Here is a 26,406-nt window from a genome sequence, read left to right as displayed (position 1 = left end):
TGTCCTCAATATTTTATTGATAATGGCAATATAAATGTGCAAAATTTAAAAAAGTGGTTTGACAGGAACAAACTAAATCTAAGTCAAACTAAAATCACAATACAATTATAGTTGAATTAACCCTAACCCTATTACTTCAGCACAGTACTTTCCAATTTATGCAGTGAATCTTTAACATTAGTAAGGTAATTTGATTTACATGTACAATAAAAATAAAGGGCTATTCTGTTCCGTAAAGTCTACCGGCTGTTGCTGTAATGTAAACACGGTAAAAATGTCTTGAGGCAAGCTGTGGCTATTTCTCATTTTAATGAGGGCACTGTCAGTGACCTACAGTAAAAATAAGTTACGTGGATAACGAGTTTCACTAGGGTTTTCATTTAATTTGGCTACCCCACTGATATGTCCAAACCATCCACATTAACTAAACCACAGAATTATAACTGGGATTATAACCTTTTGTTTGGGCGGTCATTTGGTTCAAATAAGACAGCTCTATCGAGGGCAGAATGTCAACTACATGCGCTTAACTACTACGCATGCTCATTGTGGCGTGGTTTACGTTGCGCGCATGCGCAGTTCGTCTAAGCGGTCATACATTATAAAGCCTGAAGTTTCTCTGTCTCTTTCCACCTTCAGCCATTTTGACAATGTTAGGAGCTGTGGGACGCTGCTGCACCGGGGCTTTGCAGGCTCTGAAGCCTGGAGTCCAGCCCTTGAAGGCTCTTGTTGGATCTCCTGCTGTCCTTTCACGTGAGTCCTGCATGCTCGTTGTTTCTGGAAAGGAGACTGTTTAAAGAACAGACGCATTTACGTGGCTGTCAGAAGAGGGCAGGGACCGTGCTAAACTTAGCTGGTGCTAGCAACACGCTGGCTTGCCTGCCGGCGGCTTAGCAGGCCTTAATATTAACATGTAAATTTTAAATCAGCCGGAGTGTTTCTAAAACATTAAATGAGTACACATGTGTGCAAACGGATCTTTTCATGGTTGCTCCGCATTGTGAAATGAGCAGACTGTATTATTCTTGTGTTATTAGAAATGACCTCTGTAATGACATGAGGCGGTCGGAGACTGCTGTTAGCATTAGTAGTTGCAGATTAGCAGGGTTAGACAGTCGGTAACACAGTTCACTTTTGTGATACGTGTGGAGGTAATGTAATGCCAAAATAACAAAACTATAAAGTGAAAAACAAAGTTATGTCACTGAGTTTGTGGCCAAGTATGCAGCATTAGCAATGCTAGCTCGGAATCGCTATCCATTCATCTGTCACTGTTGGCGCTGACGCTATTTAGTGGGAGAACTCGCTTATTTGCACTTGATAAAATAAACTGAAATTTTACTGAATTCTGCTTAGTACTGCTGTTTCACTTTCCAGCACTGTTTAAAAACTTATTCGCAGATTAGCCGAAGCCACTTGACATTGAGATGTACCGGCCGGACACACACAAGTACACAAGCCCTTTCCGGTGCTTCTTGCGGCCATAAAGCATAACAAGGTCACAGCTGCAGCACATCTGTATGACACTCTGTGGTTCATGTTCCAGGTAGAGACTATGTCGCACCTGCCGCCGCTGCCAGCACCGCCAACGGACGCATTGTGGCTGTCATTGGTGCCGTTGTCGATGTCCAGTTCGATGAGGGTCTCCCTCCCATTCTCAACGCCCTGGAGGTGGCAGGCCGTGAATCCAGGCTAGTCCTGGAGGTGGCACAGCATCTCGGTGAGCCAGCTGGATTATACTCTTCACCTCCAATACCACTAGCAAATGTTTCTTAGGTGAAACAGACACATTAAAATCACATTCTGTTGTTAGGGGAGAACACAGTGCGTACCATTGCTATGGATGGTACCGAGGGGCTGGTCCGTGGACAGAAGGTTCTGGACACCGGTGCCCCCATCAGAATTCCAGTGGGTCCCGAGACCCTGGGCAGGATTATGAATGTCATTGGGGAGCCTATTGATGAGAGGGGTCCCATCTCCACCAAACAGTAAGTACACTTTGAAAATATCCTGCAGTTCTTTTTGTATGAGGTTTAAACATGCACAGTCTGAAGCAATAATAAAACCTGTTATAATAGGACATATAGATGCTGTGCTTTAAATGTTAACTGGTGTGTGTTCAGTGATTAAATTACTCTACTTTTTTCCCTTCTTCCCAGGACTGCACCTATCCATGCAGAGGCTCCTGAATTCACTGACATGAGTGTGGAACAGGAGATTCTGGTTACTGGCATTAAGGTCGTGGACCTGCTGGCTCCCTATGCCAAGGGAGGAAAGATCGGTATGAGCCAGAACATGCACGTTTTCTCAGCCTTGACTTTGTTGTGTGGTAAACTAACTTGGTTTTCTCATCTTGACAGGTCTGTTTGGTGGTGCCGGTGTAGGCAAGACTGTGTTGATCATGGAGCTGATCAACAATGTGGCCAAGGCCCATGGTGGTTACTCTGTGTTTGCTGGTGTGGGAGAGCGTACCCGTGAGGGAAATGACTTGTACCATGAAATGATTGAGTCTGGTGTGATCAACCTGAAGGATACCACCTCCAAGGTGAGGAGTGTGGAAAGCAACTTCATAAAGATGCATTTTTATTACAGCACATTCCAAAATGTCTGATTTAACCAAACTCTTGTCCATGCTAGGTGGCACTGGTGTACGGACAGATGAACGAGCCCCCCGGTGCCCGTGCCAGAGTTGCTCTGACTGGATTGACTGTGGCTGAATATTTCCGTGACCAGGAGGGTCAGGATGTGCTGCTCTTCATTGACAACATCTTCCGCTTCACACAGGCTGGCTCTGAGGTCTGTGCAATTTGATTTAAACAAAAGATTTCCTTAAAAATTAAGATTTACAACTCCTCTAGCTACACCACACATCCAATGTAAAGATTCTCATTTCAAAAGTTATTTTGTTTTTCCCCTCTTCCTCCTTCACATACACTGATTGTGTCAAACTGCACTCTTGATAACTTCACCTTCTCTCTCAGGTGTCTGCTCTGCTGGGTCGTATTCCCTCTGCTGTGGGTTACCAGCCCACTCTGGCCACTGACATGGGTACCATGCAGGAGAGAATCACCACCACCAAGAAGGGTTCAATCACATCTGTGCAGGTGAGGTTTGAGGAGTGCTGAGTCTGCATTTTATAAATCAAAAATGTATTTACTTTGCCATAAGCTGGAAACTATCTTACTGACAGTAAGGAATAAATCCTGGTTTTAAAGGGTAACCTAGGACTTCCAAAAATGTTAACAAGTCCTGTGTTTCCAGGCCATTTATGTGCCTGCTGATGATTTGACTGACCCTGCCCCTGCCACCACCTTTGCTCACTTGGATGCCACCACTGTGTTGTCCCGTGCCATCGCTGAGCTGGGCATCTACCCTGCTGTTGACCCCCTGGACTCAACTTCCCGTATCATGGACCCCAACATTGTTGGAGCCGAGCACTATGATGTTGCTCGTGGTGTGCAGAAAATCCTTCAGGTTTGCAGCTTTATTGGTACCATCAGAATTAACATGACAACAGTCAGTGCTTCAAACAAACTAGGCTACTTTCTTCTTCTGTAGGACTACAAATCACTACAGGATATTATTGCCATCCTGGGTATGGATGAGTTGTCTGAGGAGGATAAGCTGACTGTGGCTCGTGCCCGTAAGATCCAGCGTTTCCTGTCTCAGCCCTTCCAAGTGGCCGAGGTCTTCACTGGCCACTTGGGCAAGCTGGTGCCCCTCAAGGAAACCATCAAGGGCTTCAAGAGCATCCTTGGTGGTAAGTTTGATTGTCCATTTTTTTTTTTTTTTTTTTTTTTTTTGTTATGGCTTGTGATCCTCAACTTCCTCAGCTCTGTTTATAATTAAATTGTCTTTTTTGTTGTCATTTCCTTTCAGGTGAGTATGATGCTCTGCCCGAGCAAGCCTTCTACATGGTCGGTCCAATTGAGGAGGTGGTTCAGAAAGCTGAGAAACTGGCTGAGGAGCACTCATAAACATCCAGACAACCTAACTGAAGGGAAGAGAGAAAAGTAGAAGCAGAGAGGCCCTGTGGTTAGGAGCACTTGGTTTGTAAAACATGTCAAAATGCAAATGTACCTGTCTTGTCATCCTGAAAAAGTTCTATTTAATGTTTCCAGTGAAAGATGGAATAAAACAGTCTTTACATAAAACTCATTGTTAACTGCATATTTTCTCAATGGTAATACATGTAGTGGAAAATCTTGTTCCTGGTAAAGGAGTTACAGAAATTGCTGTCCTTCTCTACTTTGACCACAAGATGGAGTTCTGGAGCTGCTATGTTAAGCTATTAACTGTGCTGCAGCTTGTCACATGCTGAAATAAAACAGTTGAACAATTCTGACATTCTGCAGTTGTTTACTTGGTCAAAGTAGTCAAGACTTCTGAAATTGTACGTTTATATGTACAAAATAAATCAACATGCACCAATTTACATGCTTTTCAAAAATGTACAGCACAGTTTTACTGATCCTCAAAAATAAATTAGGTTATTGTGGCTAAAATCTATTTAACGCTTGAATTGGGGATTTAAAAAAAAGTTAAAAAATGGTATGAAATCAAATCTCTTCTAAAGACAGTTGACTGTCATGCAGACATACCAGCGTTGACAGATGCAGCCAGTTTGACAAAGACTAAAACTAAATATTGAAACCTGATGTTCCAGAAATAATTTCATTTTAACGTAGTTTAATTCAGTGTTTCAAGCTTTTCACAGAAGCGTTATACAAATAACCACTCTAGATCTCAAACTGCTGTCAGAAGCCAGAAGATGTTAATGACAACTTGTTTTCTTTTTTTTTTTTTTAAATATATAGATGTGTATATATATATAGAGAGAGAGGTGTGTGTGTGTGTGTGTGTGTGTGTGTGTATATAAAATCTCTGAAAGATAGCAGGGACTATAGGAATAAACAAAGTGTGAAAGTACTGCCTAAATACAGAGTTTTGGCTCTAATAAATCTGGTTTTATTAGAAAACACTAATGGCATTACTGCCTACAGGAGCAATGACAGAATATAAACGCTTATTGTCTTAAGGTTTCATATAGGAAAGAATGTTAGTGCCACTGGTGACAAAAATACTATGAATTTAAACAGTTTGACTCCTCGTCTAGATAGGAGTCATGAAACGGAATGAACCTTGCAACCTCGTGTCCACCGGGTCAGTGACTCCCTCCAAGGTAAGATTAGCACTGCATCCTAAAAAACAAGATTTGACCTTTTCCATGTCTTTTGGACATACAGTTCTATTTTTTTTTTTTTTTTTTTTTTGTCTGTGCAGCTAACTCTACCAATAACTATAAACATTTTGCTTTTTAACTTAAGAAGTTAAAACCCTGCAGTTGACATTGCAGTCTTGTTTTGGTACTGCAAAAGAAGGGATCCATTTAAAGGGGAATTTCTACTATTTGAAGTGTAGCAACAACACGCTCCTGCTCGCCGTGTACTTTGAAACCAAGTGTGAACTGGACTCGGTTTTTTTATTGGTCTTTCTTAACCTTTCCCACATGCCTATCATTAATGTCATGGACACTAGTCTGAACAGATGAAAAGCCCTATCTATCTGTAGATAAGATGGCCTTGAAAATGCCTTTGTGAAAAAGGTACAAAGGTTCCTTTTTGAGAAAGTAATATGACAAGTAATGAGAACATTGAAAGACAAAGCCCTTCTGAAATCAGTTTAATTTACTGATGCATGAGATGTACATACAGAGAGAATGCCTTTATTACATACAAAGTTATTCTATCTGCTTGGCGATGGGAATGGCTTCCAGCTTCAGGATGTAATCACTGACGCAGGTTGGCATGTAGGATAGTGGGAGCCAGAAGAACTTGGCGTCCCAGCCCGGGGAGTAGCGAGTGCGAGGCCGAACAGCAGCCACAGCATGTTCCATGCAGCTGACCACCTTCATCAAGTCTGCATCACTCATCTTGGCAACTTTGTCAGTTAAGGTTGTTAACGCTAAAAGGGGCAAATAAATGAAACAAGAACAAATAATCAGTTGAGGACAAAAATAGTGGAAGAAGTAGTGATCCACACATACCCTTCTGTAGGAATGCTGTTCCATAATCATCTCGGATCTCCTGTGGAAGTTTGTCCCAGATCATTTTAATGTTTTTGCTCAGGATAGCACTGTTGGTCACATTTGTCTTGAAGAAGCCTGGCTCAATGCAGAGGACTTTCACACCAAAAGGTGCCATATTTAACCTAAGAAGGACACTTCATCAACCCAGGAAATCTTTGTATTATCATACCAGTATTTTATGAGTTCTCCTTACCTGAGGCTGTCATTGAATGCTTCAACACCATACTTTGAGACAGTATATGGGCCCCCAACAGGACTGATCCTTCCAAACACACTGGCGACGTTCACCACCCTTCCCCTTGCCTTTTTTATGAGCGGTAGGACACTTAGGGTCACACCAATCACCCCATTCAGGTTCACATCCAGCATGGGTTTGTAGTCATTGAGGGTCAGCCAGTCACATGGGGCACTGGGAGTGGAGACGCCGGCATTGTTCACTACAGCCCACAGACCTAAAATAATGAAAAAGAGCACATCCAGTCTACTGAAATTCATCTGTTCTTGACCAGTAATGTTTTATGTGCACTAGCAACAGTAGTTGATCAATATTTAAATTTAATTTAAACTCAAAGCGAAATTATTCAGAATCAGAGAGACTTTATTTTTCCCCAAGGGACAAATTCTGCTCAAGTCCAGGTCCATATTTTTATTCCTAAACTCTACTAGAGTCGGGTTGCATGACACAGTTTAGAACTAGAAAAAATTGCATTTCCTGCGAAAATGCAGTGTGAATGCCGTGTAGTGGAATCTGAAAACAGCAGAAGAAGGAGAACTATCTGCTGAAAACACTGTGTAGAAACTGAACTGTTTGCTGAAAACTGCTTTATTTGAAAGACTACACTGAAGAGTGTGAAGAAAGCAGGGAGAGTGCAAGGAGGGAAGATGTACAGCAAATGTCACATGTAGGATTCAAACCTTTGCCACCGGATCTCACGGCGGCTGTTCATCCCACTGCACCAAAGCAGTTCTGGTCTCAAACAAGGATATGATGAGAGAAAAAATGGGCACTGTGTAGAAGAAGCTAAATTGTGCTGAAAAGAGGTGAAGAAGCTAAATGTTCAGCAAAAAAGAGATTAAGAACCTGAAAATTGTGCTGAAAAGAGGTGAAAAGTCTGATAATTGTGCTGAAAAGAGCAGAAGAGGCTGAAATTTGTGGTAAAAAGAGGTGAAAAAGCTGAACATTGTGCTGAAAAGAGCAGACGAGGCTGAAAATTGTGCTGAAAAGAGTTAAAACAGTTGAACTGTTAACTGTTGCCATAAGCGGGATGTGAACCCGGCCCTCCTGCTCTGAGGACAGCTGCTCCTCTCACTGAGCTAAAACACAGCTCACTCCGGCGGGCAAAATCAGTGATCACACTTGTAATGTGGTCCATTGATTTCAATGGGCCAAAAAAATTGCAAAAAAAATAATAATAATGGATTGCATTTATATAGCGCTTTTCGGGACCCCTCAAAGCGCTTTACAATACAACTATTCATTCACACACCAGTGAAGGCAAGCTACAGTTGTAGCCACAGCTGCCCCGGGGCAGATTGACAGAGGCGAGGCTGCCATATTGCGCCATCGGCCCCTCTGGCCAACACCAGTAGGCGGTAGGTGAAGTGTCTTGCCCAAGGACACAACGACCGAGACTGTCCGAGCCAGGGCTCGAACCGGCAACCTTCTGATTACAGGATGAACACCCAAGTCTTGAGCCACGATCACCCTCAAAAAAGCTGAATATCTCAAAAAGTATAAGAGTTATGAGCACCAAAATACATAGCAGGGATTAGCAGAAAGAGCAGAACAGTTTAAAGTTTGAATGGTGAAAATTGGATGAAAACTGAGGGAGTAGTTAAGCGGCAAAGAAATTGGCAACTAGAATAATAACTAGAAAAATCTGCATTTCCTGCGAAAATGCTGTGTGGATGCCTTAACGCTGAAGTTGCCTGCTGAAAAAGCTGAAAAAGTTGAAAACTTGCAAAAAGTTATATGGCGGTGAAGAAACTGAAAATTCTGCTGAAAACAGGTGAAGAAGCAGAAGTTTTTTGCTGAAAAGTGGTGAAAAGCCAAAAATTCTACTGAAAGGGGTAAAGACAGAGAAATTTTTGCTGAAAAGTGGTGGAAAAAAAAATGCTGCCCTGAGCAGGATTCAAACCTGGCCCTCCTAGTCTCAAGGTGGCTACTCATCTCACTGAGCCAAAGTCACTCTTAATGGGTCAAACTCATTCTCACAAAGAAGAGGTGGAGAGACGGACAATTCTGCTGAAATCAGCAGAAGCTGCTGAGAATTGTGCTGATAAGAGGAGAAAAGGCTGAAAATTTTGCAGAAAAGAGGTCAAAGGAGTTTGCAAAGAAAAGCGTCTGGACTTCTTTGAGTTGCTTGAAGACGTTTCACCTCTCATCCGAGAAGCTTCTTCAGTTCTAAGGTCAAATGGCCGAGAGTCCCAGATTTAAACCCAGTGGGAGTATCCCCCCAAGGAGGGACAAAGGACCCCCTGGTGATCCTCTAATCACATGCGCCAAGGTGTGAAAGCGGGTGTGGGACCTAATCAGCCAGGGTTTCGGGTGAGCTCATTGTGAAACCTGGCCCCACCCTGTCATGTGATTTCCTGAGGTCAGATGGCCCAGGATGTGAGTGGGCGTTAAGGCGTCTGGGGAGGGAACTCAAAACTGGATTATAGATGGCAGACAGTTGGTGTCGTAAACCACCGCCTCTGTTCAAAGATGGTCGCTCACAGTGGACATAGATGGCCTCTTTCACTCCTCTTTCAAACCATCTGTCCTCTCTGTCCAATATGTGAACATTGGCATCCTCGAAAGAGTGACCTTTATCCTCAAGATGCAGGTGGACTGCTGAGTCTTGTCCTGTGGAGGTGGCTCTTCTATGTTGTGCCATGCGCTTGTGAAGTGGCTGTTTGGTCTCTCCGATGTAGAGGTCTGGGCATTCCTCACTGCACTGTACAGCATACACCACGTTGTTAAGTCTGTGTTTTGGAGTTTTGTCTTTCGGGTGAACCAGTTTGTGTCTGAGTGTGTTGCTGGGTCTGAAGTACACTGGGATGTCGTGTTTGGAGAAAACTCTCCTGAGTTTCTCTGATACACCGGCTACATAGGGGATGACAATGTTGTTGCGTCTGTCTTTCTTATCCTCCCTCGCTGGTGTCTGATCGTCTTTCCTGTGCCTCTTTGCTGACTTTATGAACGCCCAGTTAGGATAACCACACGTTTTCAGTGCTTCCTTTACATGTGTGTGTTCCTTCTTTTTCCCTTCAGGCTTAGAGGGAACAAGTTCTGCCCGGTGGTGTAGGGTCCTAATTACTCCAAGTTTGTGTTCCAGAGGGTGATGGGAGTCAAAGAGGAGGTACTGGTCCGTGTGTGTGGGCTTCCGGTAAACTTCAATGTTGAGGTTGCCATTCTCTTCAATGTGCACAGCGCAGTCCAGGAAAGGCAAACAGTTATCCTTAGTGTCTTCCCTGGTGAACTTGATGTTTTTATCCACGGCGTTAATGTGCGCAGTGAAGGATTCCACTTCTTGTGTCTTGATTTTGACCCAGGTGTCGTCTACATATCTGTACCAGTGGCTGGGTACTCTCCCTTTAAAAGAGCCAAGAGCCTTTCTTTCCACTTCCTCCATGTAAAGGTTGGCTACAATAGGTGACACAGGGGAGCCCATGGCACAGCCATGTTTTTGTCTGTAGAAGCCTTCGTTGTATTTGAAGTATGTTGTGGTAAGGCAGAGGTCTAACAGTGTGCAAATCTGATCGGGTGAATCAGGTGAATCAGGTGAATCAGCAGAATTTCTGCTGAAAAGAGGTAAAGAAGCAGAAAGTTGCGCTGAAAAGAGATGAATCAGCAGAATTTCTGCTCAAAAGAGTTTTTTCTGAAAACAGCTGAGATTTGTGCTAATAAGAGGTGAAAAGCCTGAAAATTTTGCAGAAGAGGTGAATAAGCAGAATTTGGGCTGAAAAGAGGTGAAAATTCTGAAAATTCTGCTGAAAAGAGTTCAATCAGCAGAATTTCTGCTGAAAAGAGTTCTGCAGAACTCTTCAGAATTCTGCTGAAAATATATTGTTGCTGAAAATAGCTGAAAAAGCTGGGATTTGTGCTGAAAAGTGATAAAAAAAAAAAACTGAAAATTTTGCTGAAAAGGGGTGAAAAAGCTGAAATTTCTGTTGAAAAGAGTTAAAAAAAAGTTTAACTGTTAACTGAAGAAATGTTGCCATAAGCGGGATTTGAACCCGGGCCTCGCAGTCTGAGAACGGCTGCTCATCTCACTGAGCTAAAACACAGCTCAAACCGGCAAGGAAAACTAGTGACGCCACTGATAATATGGCAGAAATGGGCAAAAATATTGCAAAAAAATTTCAATATCTCAAAAAGTATAGAAGTTATGAGCACCAAAAGTCATAGCAGGAAAGAGCAGAAAGAGCAGAATTTTTTAAGATTTGAACGGTGAAAATAGCACAAAAACTGAGGGAGTAGTTAAGCGCCAAAAAACGTACGGAAGCAACCAGAATAATAAAGTATAAGAAAGAACTAGAAAAATTTGCATTTCCTGCGAAAATGCTGTGTGGATGCCTTAACGCTGAAGCTGTCTGCTGAAAAGCTGAAAAAGATGAAAAGTTGCAAAAAGTTGTATGGTGGTGAAAAAAAAAGTCGCCCTGAGCTGGATTCGAACCTGGCCTGGCCAGGCTCAAGGAAGCTATTCATCTCACTAACCCAAACTTATTCTCACAAAGAAGAGGTGGACAGACTGACAATTCTGCTGAAATCAGCAGAAGCTGCTGAGAATTGTGCTGATAAGAGGTGAAAAGGCTGAAAATTTTGCAGAAAAGTAGTAAATCAGCAGAATTTCTGCAGAAAAGAGGGAAAGAAGCAGAACGTTGCGCTGAAAAGAGGTGAATGAGCAGAATTTCTGCTGAAAAGAGGCAGAACAACCTGGTTCTGCTCAAATTCACCAATCAGAGGTACTGCCTCTGTCTGCTTCATCAGGCTGTGTACTTGTCTGTAGTTCTGCCATGAAGCGTTAAGAAGAATCTGAGGTCCATATTAGAAAAACTGCTAAAATGGGGTGAAAAAAATGACAATTTTGCTGAAAAGGGGTGAAGAAGCTAAAGTATACCAAATCAAAGTATTTGTGCCAAAACATAGTATTTCTGCCATATTGTGGTATTTGTGCCACAAAAGTTACTACATTACAACATGAATACGGATTAAAGATGAAAGAAACTGGCAACAAATTCCTCCACTACAAACCAGTCTGATACCACTTCTTTGCAGTGTTCACGTTTACTAAGGCACTACCCAAAAGGCGCCACAAGAGGGCACTCCAACACAAGAGATGACCTATGTACACTGATGCACTTAGTAACAGTCAGCCTCCTACTTAGCCATTACGTAATACAGCGATATTACAGTGTACAAATTCACATAAATTTGCAGGGGGAACAAACAAAGCAGGAACAAGCCCAAAACAATAAAATAACTGGGCTGCCATAGCTATCGCTAACTAGCACATACGCTAAAGGTAACAAAAACCAATACCAACCAATGTTTTTGCAGAAACACTGTAATTTCACTCAAATACTATGAAATAGCAGTAATACTATGATTTGGCAGAAATACTATGTTTCAGTACAAATACTATGACAAAGCAGAAATACTATGACTTAGAAGTAATACTATAACAAAAGGGATTCCTCAAAATTACTATGAAATTGCAGTAATTCTATGATTTGGCAGAAATACTATACTTCGTACAAATACTATATTTTGATTTGAATACTATGATTTGGCACGAGTGGTATGATTTAGTACGAATACTACGAATTGGCAGAAAGAAAGTGTACTTTATTGATCCCCGTGGGGAAATTCCTCTCTGCATTTAACCCATTCACTCAGTGAAGCAGTGGTCAGCCTTTGGGCGCCCGGGGAGCAGTAGGGACAGTACCTTGCTCAGGGGTACCTCAGGGTAGCTGTTCAGGGGAATCGAACCCCCGACCTTCCGATCATGGGGCCACCACTCTACCTACTGAGCTATCCCTTCCCCTGTGACTTAGTAGTAATACTATAACATAACAGATATACTGTGATGTTGCAGACAGTATGTTTTTGCACTACTCATTTGTAGTGAAAAAAAACATGTGGACCAAGGTGGGATTGAACCCATGACCTTTGAGCTGCAGAGCCGTGTCATTAGTGATTGCGCCACCTGGAAAGGGGGCGGGCGTCTAAAACACAGAGAATTGAGGAGTCAGAATTAGATCGCGGTGAGAGGCGAAAAACGCCGTTTTTTGGAGTTACAAAACGTCGTGTAACTCAAAAACTAGGAGGGCTAGCGGCATAATTCTTGTACTGGGTGAATCAACGGACTTTGGTGTACTTTGACTGCTATTTTCATTGCTCATTTTTCATTGCTCTTTGTACCTCTTTCATTGCTCTTTGTATACGACGAGAGAAGAAACGGCTTCATTTTCGGAGTTTGAAAACTGAGAGGACAGATTTCCACCCCTCAAACAAACGTAATTCATTGCTCAGTGGTAAGATAATTGTAAAAACTGCTTCCACTGTGAGTGTCAGCAGTGTCTGAAGATATATTGGCACAAGCCTCATGTCCTAACTTTGCTTTATTAAGGAGATATGGCGATTTGAAAATGCCTCCCGTTACAGAATTTCAGCTCTGAATTTCAAAACCTCCCCATAGACTTTGAATGGGGAGTTAACAGACCTTGTGTCACTTCGAGGCAAATTGCGAAAAAACGGTAAATCTCACAATAAAGTTAGTGACATTGTCTGAAAGCCAGCAACAATACCTACGTTTTGATGTATAATTTGTGGGGGTTGAGTGAAAATTGAGCGAGTAGCAAGAAGTTGTTCGGACATGAAGAGAAACTTCAGAACAGACCAGCACACACTCTGAGTTAATTGCATAGCAACCATAGCAACGCATGTATTTTCTGAAAAATCACAATTTTGGAACTGAAAACTTAAAGAGGTATAAAATTAAAACGGTAGAAGATCTGAAAAAGCTGAATCACACAGGAATAGCCCAATAATCTGAGAACATTTTAAAGTTTGAATGGAGTTTCTGGGTGAAAGTATGAGGAAGTAGTTACGTTTCAAAAACAAGCAAGTTTTAGCAGAATTGTGGAAGTTTTCCATTCATTTCAATGGGACAAATTAAAGGAAAAAAGTGTAATATTTTAAAAAGTATAATAGTAATAAACACCAAAAGTCATAGCTGGAATTAGCAGAAAGAGCAGAACAGTTTAGAGTTTGAACGGAGAAAATCGGCTGAAAACTGAAGAAGTAGTTAAGTGCCGAAAAACGGGGGAGCAACTTGAAGAATAAAGTTTAAAGAGAAACAGGAACTCAATAGTGTGGATGCCTTTGAGGGCATCCACACAATAAAGTTTAAAGAGAAACAGGATCACTATAGTGTGAATGCCTCACGGAATTTACACAATAAACTCTGCTTATCTCATGATGGTTCTTATCTGTGTGTCTGTAAAAGCAAACTCGGTCTCCTCCTCCTATAAGACCCTCCTATCATTAGCTTTCTTCTGACTGGCTGCCTGGGATGACCATATTATGCTTCCAAGGAGCCAGACATTCTTTTTAATAGTTGAGCAATAGTTCTGCAGGCTTTCTGGAGGTCTTTAAATGTTTTTCTTTGGACATTTGAACCCCAAAGGGACCACAGAGAGTCCTGCGCAGTATCTTAGGACTGTGCTCTTCTGGACAGAGGTCTCGGATTTTATTCCTGGGACCTCCTGGAGCCACTCACCTAGCTTGGGAGTCACTGCACCAAGTGCTCCGATTACCACTGGGACCGTTGTTACCTTCACCTTCCACATCCTCTGGAGTTCATAGTAGCATTCCCACAGCGCCCTGTTACCATCCCTTCCCCATTTCTCATTGTAGATACATATTGAGGACATCAAATATATGAAGCAAGATATATGGAATAATGTGGCAAAGAGAAAATTGATAAATAACTCTAAATTGATAAATAACTCTAAATTAAATTTCAAAACCTACTTTTTAACTATTGATTTTATCTACTGTTCTGATTTTATCTACTGTTTTGATATTTGATTTTATATATTGTTTTGTTTGTTTGTTTGTTTGTTTGCTTTTTTTAATCAAATTTAAATCATGCTTTTTATTTGTTTTTGTTTTTAATGTCTCTGTAAAGCACTTTGAATCACCTTGTTGTTGAATTGTGCTATGTAAATAAACTTGCCTTGCCTTGCCTAAATATGTCTTATATTGCAGATCCCTGAAAGTAGCCACTCTTTGCTACTTTCGGTAAACCGTTGGCCTTTTCTCAGTGAGTTTCATGATGTAGTCACCTGAAATGGTTTTCACTTCACAGGGTTCATTTGTGGAATTTCTTGCTTTCTTAATGGGGTTGGGACCATCAGTTGTGTTGGTCAGGTTGGTACACTGCTGACAGGCCTATTTGACAACCATTAAAATTCATTTTATGGCAAGAACTAATCAGCTAATTAACGAGAAATGAAAGTGCATCATTACTTTAAGGACCGAAGGTCAGTCAGTACAGAAAATTGCAAAAACTTTGAATGTGTCCCCAAATGCAGTCGCAAAAAACATCAAGGGTTACAGCGAAACTGGCTTATATGAGGAAAGGAAAGGGAGACCAAGAGTCACCTCTGCTGCTGAGGATAAATTCATCCAAGTCACCAGCCTCAGAAATCACAAGTTAACAGCACCTCAGATTAGAGCCCAAATAAATGCCACACAGAGTTCCAGTAGCAGACACATCTCTACATCAACTGTTCAGAGGAGACTGTGCAAATCAGGCCTTTATGGTCAAATAGCTGCTAAGAAACCACGACTAAGAAAAAGCAACAAGCAGAAGAGATTTGTTTTGGCCAAGAAACACAAGGAGTGGACATTAGACCCATGGAAATCTGTGCTTTGGTCTGGTGAATCCAAATTTGAGATCTTTGGTTCCTTTGGTCTTCGTGCAAGAAAAGAAAAGGTCTCTACATGCATAGTTCTCACTGTGAAGCACGGAGGAGGAGGTGTGATGGTGTGGGGGTGCTTTACTGGTGACACCGTTGGGGATTTATTCAAAATTGAAAGCACATTGAATCAGCATGACTACCACAGCATCCTGTGGAATGAGATGGACTGCAGAGTGAAGACAAAAGGGCCAATAAGTGCTCAGCATCTCTAGGAACTCCTTCAGGAATGCTGGAAAACCATTTCAGGTGACGACCTCATGAAGCTCATCGAGAGAATGCCAAGAGTGTGCAAAGGAGTAATCAAAGCAAAGAGTGGCTATTTTGAAGAATCTAAAATATAAAACATGTTTTGAGTTATTTCACACTTTTGTCTTTACTACATAATTCCATATGTGTTCATTCAGAGTTTTGATGCCTTCAGTGAGAAGCTACAATGTAAATAGTCATGAAACTGGAGAAAAAACATGAAATGAGATCTTGTATCTGAGCAGCAGGATTTTAAAATCGTTCTGAATTTAACAGGGAGCCAATGAAGAGACGCCAATATAGGAGAAATCTGCTCTCTCTTTCTAGTCCCCATCAGGACTCTTGCTGCAGCATTTTGGATTAACTGAAGGCTTTTCAGGGAGTTTTTAGTACATCCTGATAATATTGAATTACAGTAGTCCAGCCTGGAAGTAATAAATGCATGAACTAGTTTTTCAGTGTCACTCTGAGACAGGATATTTCTAATTTTAGAGATGTTGCACAAATGGAAGAAAGCAGTCTTACATATTTGTTTAATATGTGCGTTGAAGGACATATCGTGGTCAAAAATGACTCCAAGGTTCCTCACAGTGTTACTGGAGGTCAAGGTAATGCCATAAAATTAGATCTCATCCAGGTCTTTATGCCTTTAAGATATTCCTGCAGTTTAACTAATTGGTGTGCTTATCTTGCTTCATGATAGATACTGTAGCACAATACCTTTAATACATACAGCATGTTTTAATCACTGTAATAAAATATTATGGTTAACAGGTCTAACGGGACAAGCACAGAGATGAATCTGCTGCCAGAGGCCAAGAGAAGATCGTTTGTAACCCTCCCTAAAGATGTTTCTGTGCTGTGATGATCTCTGAATCTTCACTGAGATTCTTCAAATGAGGCCTAGATTAACAGATTTATGGCTAACACTTTATCCCTTGACATTTTAGGACTAAAATAACTGCTTATCTTTAACAATAACTAACCTTGCAACTCTTCAGAGGTCTGCACAATATTGTCACATAATAAAATTAGGAATTAAATTAAAAAAATTCTAACTGGGATGTTTGATCTTGGAACAAGCTTTTTAACTAGTTGTTTAGTCCTATGTACCCACATCATCCATCATTTGCGCTTCCTGTCATATGGAGTGTAACTAGCAGAGTTTCAGTGATGCTCAGTGGAGTCCTTTATTTACATTTGAGTCACACATAAATACCTGCTTCCTAGCCTGGTTGTACTTGGTATAGTTTGTTTCCACCTCAAGTGCTGAAACATATTTGTTGCTTCCACCTTCAAGCAAGAAAGGTTTTTTTTGCATATTTTGCAAAGTACTTTATTGGAGGTTGTTGAAGCAGCTCTCTTTTAGGTATTCAAATTGTTGCTGACACAGATGCCTGGGCTTGCGTCACAGGTGCACAAACTAAGGAAAGTTGACATGTGGCATTGCTATTAGAGTGATATCAAGCTATTACATTTTTATATCACTTAAAAATGTATTCAGGTATTATTGCAGAAGGCATGATAAGGCACAGTCCTACCAGGAAATATACAGCTAGTGAGACCTCTGTAATTTTCAACCATTTATTTATTTTTTGCCAGTTGGCATAAAGAAAAAGAACATCCTATAGACTTACTTGGTCTTAATGGTGCTATTGAAAGTCAGAGGTCACAGACATAAACAGCACTCAAACTCTGGGGTAACAGCTATTTAAATGAAGTGCAGATATTTCCACCAAATAAAACTTACCACGTGCCCCAACTGTATCCTTGATCATCGCCGCAACTTTGTCAATGCTTTCCTGAGAACTAACATCCAGATGAGTTGTGATCAGGTTGCTGGAGCAGGACTTCTTCAGATCCTCTTCTCCTTTCTCAGTGAAACACGAGGCAATCACTCGAAAGCCCTGCTTGTCGAGATGCCGGGCCAGAAGATTCCCAAAGCCGCTGTCGCAGCCTGTGATGTACACATACTTGCTGTTTTTGTCAGAGACCCTGGGGAGCTCTCTGATCCAACGGTACAGGTAGTAGAGAACCACCAGGCCCAGAAGGTACAGGTACATGACTAGAAGGACAAAGGAACGTATGTTTACTCGTTACTGGCTGGCTACTGCCACGTGACAACACTGTTGCGTAAGGCCAACTGAACTCTCTGTTTTTCCTGGGACTTTAAACGTCTCCCTTATTCACAAAGGGTTACCCATTAGGCACCTCTACATGTTTGTTTTGGCTTTTTTTCCTTAATAACAGAAGCCAGTGTTGTCTTCATGACAGTCCCAAGCCCAAGTCTGTCATGGCCAGAGTTAACAGTGAATGCATCCATGTACTGAGCAACAGGATGCTAGTAGAAACCAGCAGACAAGTGAAAAGAAAAGACAAAACAACATGAGGCTGAATCTTGTCAGTGCGTATTCTCCACAGGTTGGATGTCAGGAAGAGTGTTGATATTGGTGTTAAGGAGAGAAATGTGAAAGGATAGAAGGTCCTGGATTTTGCAAAAAAAAATATGTGATGAAACAGCTTATGTGTATAAGCTGTTTAAAAGATTAAAGGAACACTTTTTTTGGCAGAGTATAGCATCACATCAGTGAAACCTCTGAGATGTTGATGTGGTCAGTTAAGTAGCAGAGAGGGTTGTAAAACAGTTTCAGCTACTGTTGTCTTCACCATAACAACAACAGGTGCACTAGAGGGGCCACAATGAGACAACCCTCGAAACAGGAATGGTTTTACAGCTGAACGCCACTGACATTTTTTCCCTCCTCATCTTTTCTGATGTTTTTTTTCACTAGTTTTGCATTTTGGTTAGGGTCAGTGTCAATACTGGTAACATGAGGCAATACCTGGACCCTACAGAGGTTTCACAGGTGATCCGAAAGGCTTCCTTTCTTCTAACACAGTCTCAAGAGCACAGAGGAGATTCCAGGACAAAGGCAGTCATTTTAGGTGAGCTGAATGAGGTTGCAGAAAGTTCTAAACCCATTAGCAGGACCGGTATCTGCTCCTTTGTGCAAGGAGGAGCAGGAGCACTGCCAGATCCTTACAAAATGACCTCCAGCAGTGGCCTGCTGGAGGTCATTTTGTCTCTGAGCAAACAATCAGAAACAGACTTGATGAGGGTGGCCTGAGGGTCCGACGTCCTCTAGCAGACTCAAGTTAGTGTTTAATTTGAGCTCTTTTAAGTGGTTTGTTTGTACTGACTTAGAAATGCATACTGAAGTGAAATATCTTAATCACGTGTTTTAATCATAGTGTAAAATTTCACATTTCCAGAACATTTGTTTGAATTTTGGTGTTCTTCCTGTGTATGTTTGGTGTTCTTCAGGTCAGTCATTGCAAACAAGGCCTGTGCAGGTGTACACCCAGTATGAACCCATTTCACCTCATACAGTTCAAAATGGGAGAACAGCTAAATTAAATGTGCTAATTATAACTGCCATCTAAATGAACTTTTGCTAGTAACAGAGGGCAAAAAAAGACTACTGTAAAGTTAGGCTTGGTTGTACTTAATAACATGAAATTAATAATCATGATTAAACCTATTAAACTTATTAAAGCTTATTACTTTGAGTTGAGCCAAAGTAGGTGACATGGATTCAAAATGGTTTATGCTAGAGGTCTGTGTCCCCTCATTAAATTAAGCTAAACTAAACTTATTTAAAGAATTCCCGGTGTTCCAGGCTAACTGGTTTTCATGTTGAGTGATAAGTTTTGTTTACATAATTCACTGTCTTGTTCCACATGTTGCATCGGCAGATTCATCATTTTAATTATTAATATTTTGTTTCCAACAGGGTGGTAAGTAAATGCTGTTTATTTCAGCATACAACTATTCAATTCAGTTCAATTCAATTTTTTAGTATAGCTCCAACAAGAGCTGCCCCAAGGCGCTTTATATTGTACAGTAAGGGCAAATACTTGGTGGCAGTGGGAAGAAAAAAACTCCCTTTTAACAGGAAGAAACCTCCAACACTGGGAGGGGCGGGCCATCTGCAGCCACAGTTACCAGTTTATAGAAGTGCATGTCTGTGACAATACATTATAAAACATTACGTGGTTAAAAAATAAATGCATTTCATTAATTAAACTCGTAATTGTACGGTGTATAGCGTATAATTGTAGTGTCTTTATCTTACAATATAAAGCGCCTAGAGGCAACTGTTGTGAATTGGCGCTATATAAATAAAACTGAATTGAATTGGATATCTCAATATAAAGTTCCCAGGGAGCCTCCCCCACTTAATGCACTATGGAGCCAACCAAATCAGTGCCTTCAGTGCCAAATCAGTGTTCATTATTTGTAATTTTAAATTTAAAAAACAAACAAACTCAGTGACGATGTTCGGTCGTCTAAAGTTAATGAAACTTGCAGCTAAATGCACTTCATTTAAAGTCCGCCTCTAAAATGTTCACAGATGTGACCAATTTACGACTACAAACTTCTGGAGCTTGTTTTTTGACTGGTTGAAGTAGTTGACATGGAATCGAGCTAACCTGGAAGATGGGACTTAGACGCTTCTTTGCTCAATGTGACAGCAGAACAAAGCTATGGGGTCATATGGAAGCGAGTTCAAAGTACATTAACCCGAAGTTTCTTAACCCTTTTAAAACAAATCTAAAAGCGTCCACCAAACGTACTGAAAATGTAACACTATTCATCTACTCAGCTACTGACTTATGCCAGCAATGTGCTGTCAGTTCACGGGATTTCTTACCTGATCCGTAGAAGGTTTCACCAACTGTTCGTGCCAAGGTCCGTATCCCCAACAGAGTTTGTTACCCCTGCGTCGGGAGCGCGCACAGGGAGACACAGGCGCAGTGTTGCCAACTCCTCAGTAAGGAAAATCGCTATTGGTTGTCCTAAAAGTCGCTAGAAGTCGCTAAATGACGTCATCACCTAATTTGCATAATCGGTCATGCTAATATAATTGTAACCTATGTTGTTGGAGAGAGAAATAACATCGTGGAAGAGACATAAAGTGAGTAAAAGACGTCCTAAATGCATTTAGAGTTTATTTAGAACTACAAATTAAATTTCTTTTAGCAATTATTGTTTTTTTTAATGTCACAATTCCAACCCTGCTCCTTCACCCGGGCTTGGACTGGCAAAAGTGATCCGAAATAGGCACTCTGGTGGAGTTACTTTGTGTGTGTGTGTTTATAAGTAGTTTTAAACCTTGTGATCTACAAAACAGCATAAGAGTAAAAGAGTAAAAGAAGAACTGACTGTTACAGCACCCGCTGCTTGTTGAGAGTAAAAGCGATACGCGCTTTCACGTCTTTTTTTAGCGACTTTTTTAAGAAAAAAAGTTTTTTAAGAAAGAAAAAAAGTCGCTAGGGGGTCTGAAAACTCGCTAAATATAGCGACAAAGTCGCTAAGTTGGCAACACTGCACAGGCGACAGGGAGAGCGGATCCAGGCTGTGTCCCAATTCAGGGTCTGCACGCTTGAAGTACGCGCACTACGCGTACTACGTACGGTGCGTACTATAAGTACGAGAAGTGCGGAAGTGAGAGGCTTGTGAAATGGGACGGTCTAGCCTTCGTCGTACTGCTCAGGTTGCCTAGCAACCATGATATTAACCGCGAGAAACGTTACCATACAGCTTTGTGTGACAGAAATGAAGGAGAAAGAATGTTTTGTTGATCATTCATTTTTGTCATGACATCACTTTGATTAGTTGAGTATCTGAGGGTGAGACCACGGGACTGTAAAACATGATTGTTGGGCTTCATTTCTGTACTGAACAGTCATTTTAAGATTAGTTAGTAAATAACAATTAGCTAATGTTGTTCATGAGACTAAAATTATCTCACTGTGGTAATGTAAATATAATATGACTAATATTATAGTATTGTCAGATTATTATGATATATATATACATATAGATAGATAGATAGATAGATAGATAGATAGATAGAGATGTATATATATATTACAGCAGTGAGCTTGAACTCTGGGTCAAAGATTCAAGTTGTAGTTATTTATATTTCCTATCACCTTAAATCTTCACTCAAAGACAAGTATCTTTAACAGTGTATATATAGATGTATTATGCATAAGAGACAAATATTGTTCGTTTAATATGTTGGCATTATTACATTTGACTCAATGCTTACATATATATGTAAAAAGGAAAATGTACGAGCTGTGAAAACAGTTTCTGATAGAATGAAGAGTAGACTGATATATTAAATATTCTTTTATTGGGTGAGAAAATCAGACCATGTCATAACTGCTTTAAGTCATACAGAATAGATATCAGAGCCTTAAACAAAGCCTCAAACTGGGCAGAAAGTCTACAAACACATAACATCCTTATAGAATATGATGTAACACTATGGATCAACTTACCTCAGAATATATAAAGCATATAAACAATTACAGCAATATGATGCAATAAACACAGCAGTACTACTAATCCAAAATACTCAAAGCTTCATAGAACTGAAACAAACATTTATTTTTAGGTCTATTCTGCTGCTGATACATACTTTAGATTTCTGAATATTAAACTTGTTGCTGCCTTTCATAGTGTTTACCTTGAAGGCCCTGAGTACTTTCTCCCACACTGAAAACACTGGAATGATCAAATTATTTGAACATTACCTAATGAGACTGATTCAGGACAGACAGTTAGTTATTTTAAACTTTCCTAGCAGTCCTTCACAAACAGGGAACAGTCTGTCTATTCTCTCCATCTGTCAGCTGCTGCTGGCTCTTCCTCCTCCTCTTCCTCACACACTGCTGAGTTTGTCCTGGTGGATCATCAGGGGTGCAAAGCCTCACAGATGATGTGCAGCAGTGGGTCCCTCAGTCTGTCCTCACTCTGGACACTTGCAGTCGTCACACGTGGAAATCAAATGTGTGATAAGCTGCAGGATTCAAACACCAGTGTAACTTATAAACACATGTTCATACTTTTATTCCACAATCAGAGAGAAAGAAACAGAGAGAGAGTGCAGGACAGACAGACAGGTGACAGTCTCAGGTGTACACACTGTTACAAAACAGCACAAGAGATTAAAGCTGTGATTAAAGCATCTTTCTTTCAGCTTAACGAGTGAACCGTCAGCTCGTTCAAACACACGTTAAAGTCCGTTTGGCTCGACACCACCGAACAGAGGCAGCAATATAACATAGCTAACATTAACAGTGCAGTGAATCCTGCTTGTGCCGTCATATTCAGGACTGCAAACCGAGCAGCATCACTGACTTTCAGCTTGTTGTGTTTGTGGATATATGACTGACTTTAATTATCCATAAAATCATCACATTCTCTATAAGATTAAGGTCAACTACATATATATATTTTAAAGTAGAGGCTTTAAAACCAAGTTAACGCTGAAAGTACAAACATCACTAATGTCACATAACTTTGCCGACATGTGGCCAACAGTAATGTTTTAATGTTCTTCGTTATTAAACATTCGCACATAAATAAGTGACATAATATTCAGTACTTACTTTTGACAGTTCACTCTTCGGCCGCTCCCTTCTGCCCTATTTTGCGGCAAAATTATCCACACCCACCGCCGCGCTATGAATTGTGGGATATATGGGACCACGAAGCGTGCACCGGACCACGCTTGATATTTGGGGAAATCGACGGCGCATTTGGAGTATGCATTTGAAGTACACTTTGAATTGGGACAGCCGTCGTCGCGTGGCGGTGACGTAATCGCACTTAAAATGCGTACTTCAAGCGTGCAGACCCTGAATTGGGACACAGCCCCAGTTGACCCCGTCTATTAGTTTAGTCTCTTCCGTTCTCACGTGGTATCGGACGGGATTATTTCAACAAAGCAATGACGCTTCACATAATAAGAGGATAATAACACTCTATAATGCTCAATATACAACGTTGTCAACAAGTAAACGGTACTGTGTACGTTTCCAGATGTCCTATAAAACAACTATTTGCTGTGATTGTTGCACATCGCCAAAAGTTATGTCTGTCGGAAACAAATATGCACCTTTCTGAGTACATCACTCAAATCAATTGTCTATTTTACAATTGTTAAACACATTTCTGTAGCTGAAGGACAAGAATAAGGGACACTGTTTGTCCATAATTTGGACAGAGGAACAATTTGAGGAAGGGTTAGCACCGGATATAATCTGTTCCTCCCAAATGGGGGAAAGCTGTGAGCGGACCTTGTGCAAGACTGGGGCAGAAAGACTTAAAAAGACAAAGATCAAGAGAAGTCACTAATCATAATCTTAAAGATATGCAAATTAAATACTAGATGAGGTGGATGGACAGGTTCTGGCAGCGTGGAATGAAATAAGAATGGTAAATGGTAAGTGGCCTGTATTTATATAGCGCTTTTCTAGTCCCTAAGGACCCCAAAGCGCTTTACATATCCAGTCATTCACCCATTCACACACATTCACACACTGGTGATGGCAAGCTACGTTGTCGCCACAGCCACCCTGGGGCGCACTGACAGAGGCGAGGCTGCCGGACACTGGCGCCACCGGGCCCTCTGACCACCACCAGTAGGCAACAGGTGAAGTGTCTTGCCCAAGGACACAACGACCGAGACTGTCCGAGCCGGGGCTTGAACCAGTAACCTTCCGATTACAAGGCGAACTCCCAACTCTTGAGCCACGATCCGTGTTTAGTGAAGATAATATAACATAAACAAGTTGCGTGTCTAGTGTGGATGCTTAAAGCTGTAAATATCCAATAAAAACAGAGTTAAGCCCCGAATGATTCCTCTCCCTGCAGTATTTGGGTTTAAAGTAATCTTCTGACTGGAGTTAGCGTTAACATTTGGGAGTGGCTGAGCCAGAGTCCCATCTTGAATCTGATAGAGAATCTGTGCAGGGAGTTGGACATGGTGATGACAAGGAGGCTGAATGACTCAGTGCTCTTCACCAAAGAAAAATGTCAAAATACCAGTAGGAACATTAAAAAAACTGGTCAGCAGTTTCAAAATAGGTTTGAACGCTTAAACACCAGTAAAATTTTTCCATTGATTATTGTGAAAAGTATAAATAATTGTCTGCATGCCATTTTTAATACAGTGTAAATAACACAGATTTGTTTTCATTAATTTTATATTGCTGTATTATATTTTGAGAGATACCTGCCTTAATTCCTATCTACTTCTTCTTTGAATGAAAATCACTTTAAATCTAGATCTGCCAGAGTTATGAATCAGTTTCAGCTTAATGTTATTCAGTGTTTGTTTTATTACACTTGGGATGTGCTTATTATTATTCACTCATGTTTTCTATCGAGCTACAGAGATTTTGTTTTACAAGAATAAAACTATTGCTTTCAGTGATGTTCTCAGAAAGGTGTATTTTGTTTCCAGCAGGCAAAATTTAGACATAGGTTTCTATGAATCGAGTTTATAGAGACGTGATTATCCCCTTATTTGGCAAAGTATCCTTGGTTTGTTGAAATAATCCTGTCAATACAATAAATGTATTATTTTCTATTGTAACTCACAAACGGCAATGAAACGACACTCATCTTTCACATTTTCACAAAACTAAAGCATGACCACTTCCACGTATGGTTGGTTGGAATCTAGGCAGATTCAACTGGATATGCGCTCCTTGCCCAGTGCGCGCTCCCGACGCTGGGGAAACACATTCTGTCGGGGATACCTAACGTGGCACGACACATGTGCTCGAGCAGCTGTGCAGCGTCGAAAGTATGTAAGAGAAGTACTTCCCGCTTTAGAAGTTCTGCTAAGGCCAACAGGCGCCACTCATCGGTAAGCTAATAAATAGCTAAACCTCCGGGTAAAGATGGTGATGCCGGAGAGGACTGGTGTGTGAAAAGTGTTTTTCAAGTAGCCAAAAATCTCCTTAATTATCTTTGTTCCAGATTTGTGATTTTCATAAGCAATATAAGTTGTAAAAAATATTCATATAAATTCATATTGTCACGGCTAGATGGTCCTCACCGGTCGCCTTGCCAATTTTTGTTGTGTTTGTGTGTACTTTGTGGTGTTCTCCTCTCCATCCTGTGCTGTGTGTTTGTATGCTGGAACACGGACTTCCGGAAGCCGTGGCACGGAACGGCAGCTGACCCGGGGGGAGAATCCTGAGCTGGAATCACCGCACCTGTGCTTTATCATTTCGCCGGCTGCTACTAATCTGAAGCAAACCTATTTAATGGTGCGGTCGGGTCACAACCAACGCTGGAACGTTGAGCTAAACCGGGTAGCGTAGTCGCGATTAGCATACCTAGTTTGTGAAGGAGTGAGAACATTTTCGTGACCGTGTGTGTGTTTTTCTCTTCTGCCTCCAGGATCCAGGGATCGGAGGAGGAGCGGGCACAAAAGGAGTTGTTTTGGATTATCACTGCACTGTCACCACGGGGAGAGGTCACCGTATCACTGCACCGCTCTTTTGGATTACAGACTCGAACTGTTGCCTTATTTTTCACTGTGAATAAAATTCACTGCCACGCTGCAAGGAGTCTCGCACCTGAGTCCTTTAACTCAATTCTCCATGACACATATGAATAAATTATATCATATTTTGGTATTTAAACCCCAAACATACCAGGCAACGAGACTGTCCATGTAAAAGAAGACTACGAAAACTAAGTGATAATGATAATATAATAAAAATTAAAGTACACTGACATTGTGAAGAATACTGAAGTCATTTTTGACCAGAGTATCATCTTCAGGGCTGGACTGGGACAAAAAATCGGCCTGGGCATTTTGACTAGAGACCGGCCCACCAGGTATTATAGGAAAAACCATAAAGCCTTTGAATAAAAACAAACGCTGTTGTCACAGTGATGTATGCTGTCTTGTTGGTATATATGTATCAATCTAATAAACTTAAACCTACACCATCCTCCCTATTCTGGTATTGTTAATTTGGGTTGAACCCAGGACTGTATAGGCGTTGGCTGAATAGCAGTGGTGTTCACCTTGGGGTGTCGGTCAGAACACACAGGACGCACAGTTAAAGGTTATACCGTCTTTACTGTGATTCCTTAGCTTAACAGCACAGTACAGCAACACAGTAATGCAACCGCAGGCTTACAAAATGGTGAGGGGTGTGGGTGTGGTCTGTGAACAGAACATATACAGAATACTGAATGTAATAAACATCTA

At 41.1% G+C, this 26,406-nt stretch overlaps 2 protein-coding genes across 2 annotated transcripts; one reads left to right on the top strand and one right to left on the bottom strand.

The window, feature by feature from the left end:
- Window positions 1-598: 598 nt before the first annotated feature.
- Window positions 599-4,345, top strand: LOC100693141 (ATP synthase subunit beta, mitochondrial). Its single transcript, XM_003440860.5, has 10 exons — window positions 599-753; window positions 1,547-1,720; window positions 1,814-1,988; window positions 2,160-2,281; window positions 2,361-2,545; window positions 2,638-2,796; window positions 2,982-3,104; window positions 3,262-3,474; window positions 3,559-3,760; window positions 3,880-4,345. Exons 1-10 carry the CDS (start codon window positions 651-653, stop codon window positions 3,975-3,977), a joined length of 1,554 nt encoding a protein of 517 aa, XP_003440908.1. The 5' UTR covers window positions 599-650; the 3' UTR covers window positions 3,978-4,345.
- Window positions 4,346-5,666: 1,321 nt separating this feature from the next.
- LOC100692598 (retinol dehydrogenase 7) lies at window positions 5,667-20,183 on the bottom strand. Its single transcript, XM_003440858.5, has 5 exons — window positions 20,026-20,183; window positions 17,061-17,375; window positions 6,282-6,540; window positions 6,047-6,210; window positions 5,667-5,964 (listed from the first exon to the last, which is right to left on the bottom strand). The coding sequence occupies exons 2-5, from the start codon at window positions 17,371-17,373 to the stop codon at window positions 5,741-5,743; spliced, it is 960 nt and encodes a 319-aa protein (XP_003440906.1). The 5' UTR covers window positions 17,374-17,375; window positions 20,026-20,183; the 3' UTR covers window positions 5,667-5,740.
- Window positions 20,184-26,406: the final 6,223 nt, after the last annotated feature.

The sequence above is a fragment of the Oreochromis niloticus genome, linkage group LG23, assembly GCF_001858045.2.
Source record: "Oreochromis niloticus isolate F11D_XX linkage group LG23, O_niloticus_UMD_NMBU, whole genome shotgun sequence".
NCBI lineage: Eukaryota > Metazoa > Chordata > Actinopteri > Cichliformes > Cichlidae > Oreochromis > Oreochromis niloticus.
Note: the sequence above shows the minus strand (reverse complement) of the source record. Positions and strands in the feature narration are given on the sequence as shown.

Excerpts from the sequence above, each read along its gene's own strand:
- LOC100693141 (XM_003440860.5), top strand. The coding sequence starts at position 651 with ATGTTAGGAGCTGTGGGACGCTGCTGCACCGGGGCTTTGCAGGCTCTG. Across the intron at positions 2,546-2,637 it reads TGAAGGATACCACCTCCAAG|GTGGCACTGGTGTACGGACA; the intron begins GTGAGGAGTGTG and ends TGTCCATGCTAG. Across the intron at positions 2,797-2,981 it reads TCACACAGGCTGGCTCTGAG|GTGTCTGCTCTGCTGGGTCG; the intron begins GTCTGTGCAATT and ends CTTCTCTCTCAG.
- LOC100692598 (XM_003440858.5), bottom strand. The coding sequence starts at position 17,373 with ATGTACCTGTACCTTCTGGGCCTGGTGGTTCTCTACTACCTGTACCGT. Across the intron at positions 6,541-17,060 it reads GGATACAGTTGGGGCACGTG|GTCTGTGGGCTGTAGTGAAC; the intron begins GTAAGTTTTATT and ends TCATTATTTTAG. Across the intron at positions 6,211-6,281 it reads GCATTCAATGACAGCCTCAG|GTTAAATATGGCACCTTTTG; the intron begins GTAAGGAGAACT and ends TGTCCTTCTTAG.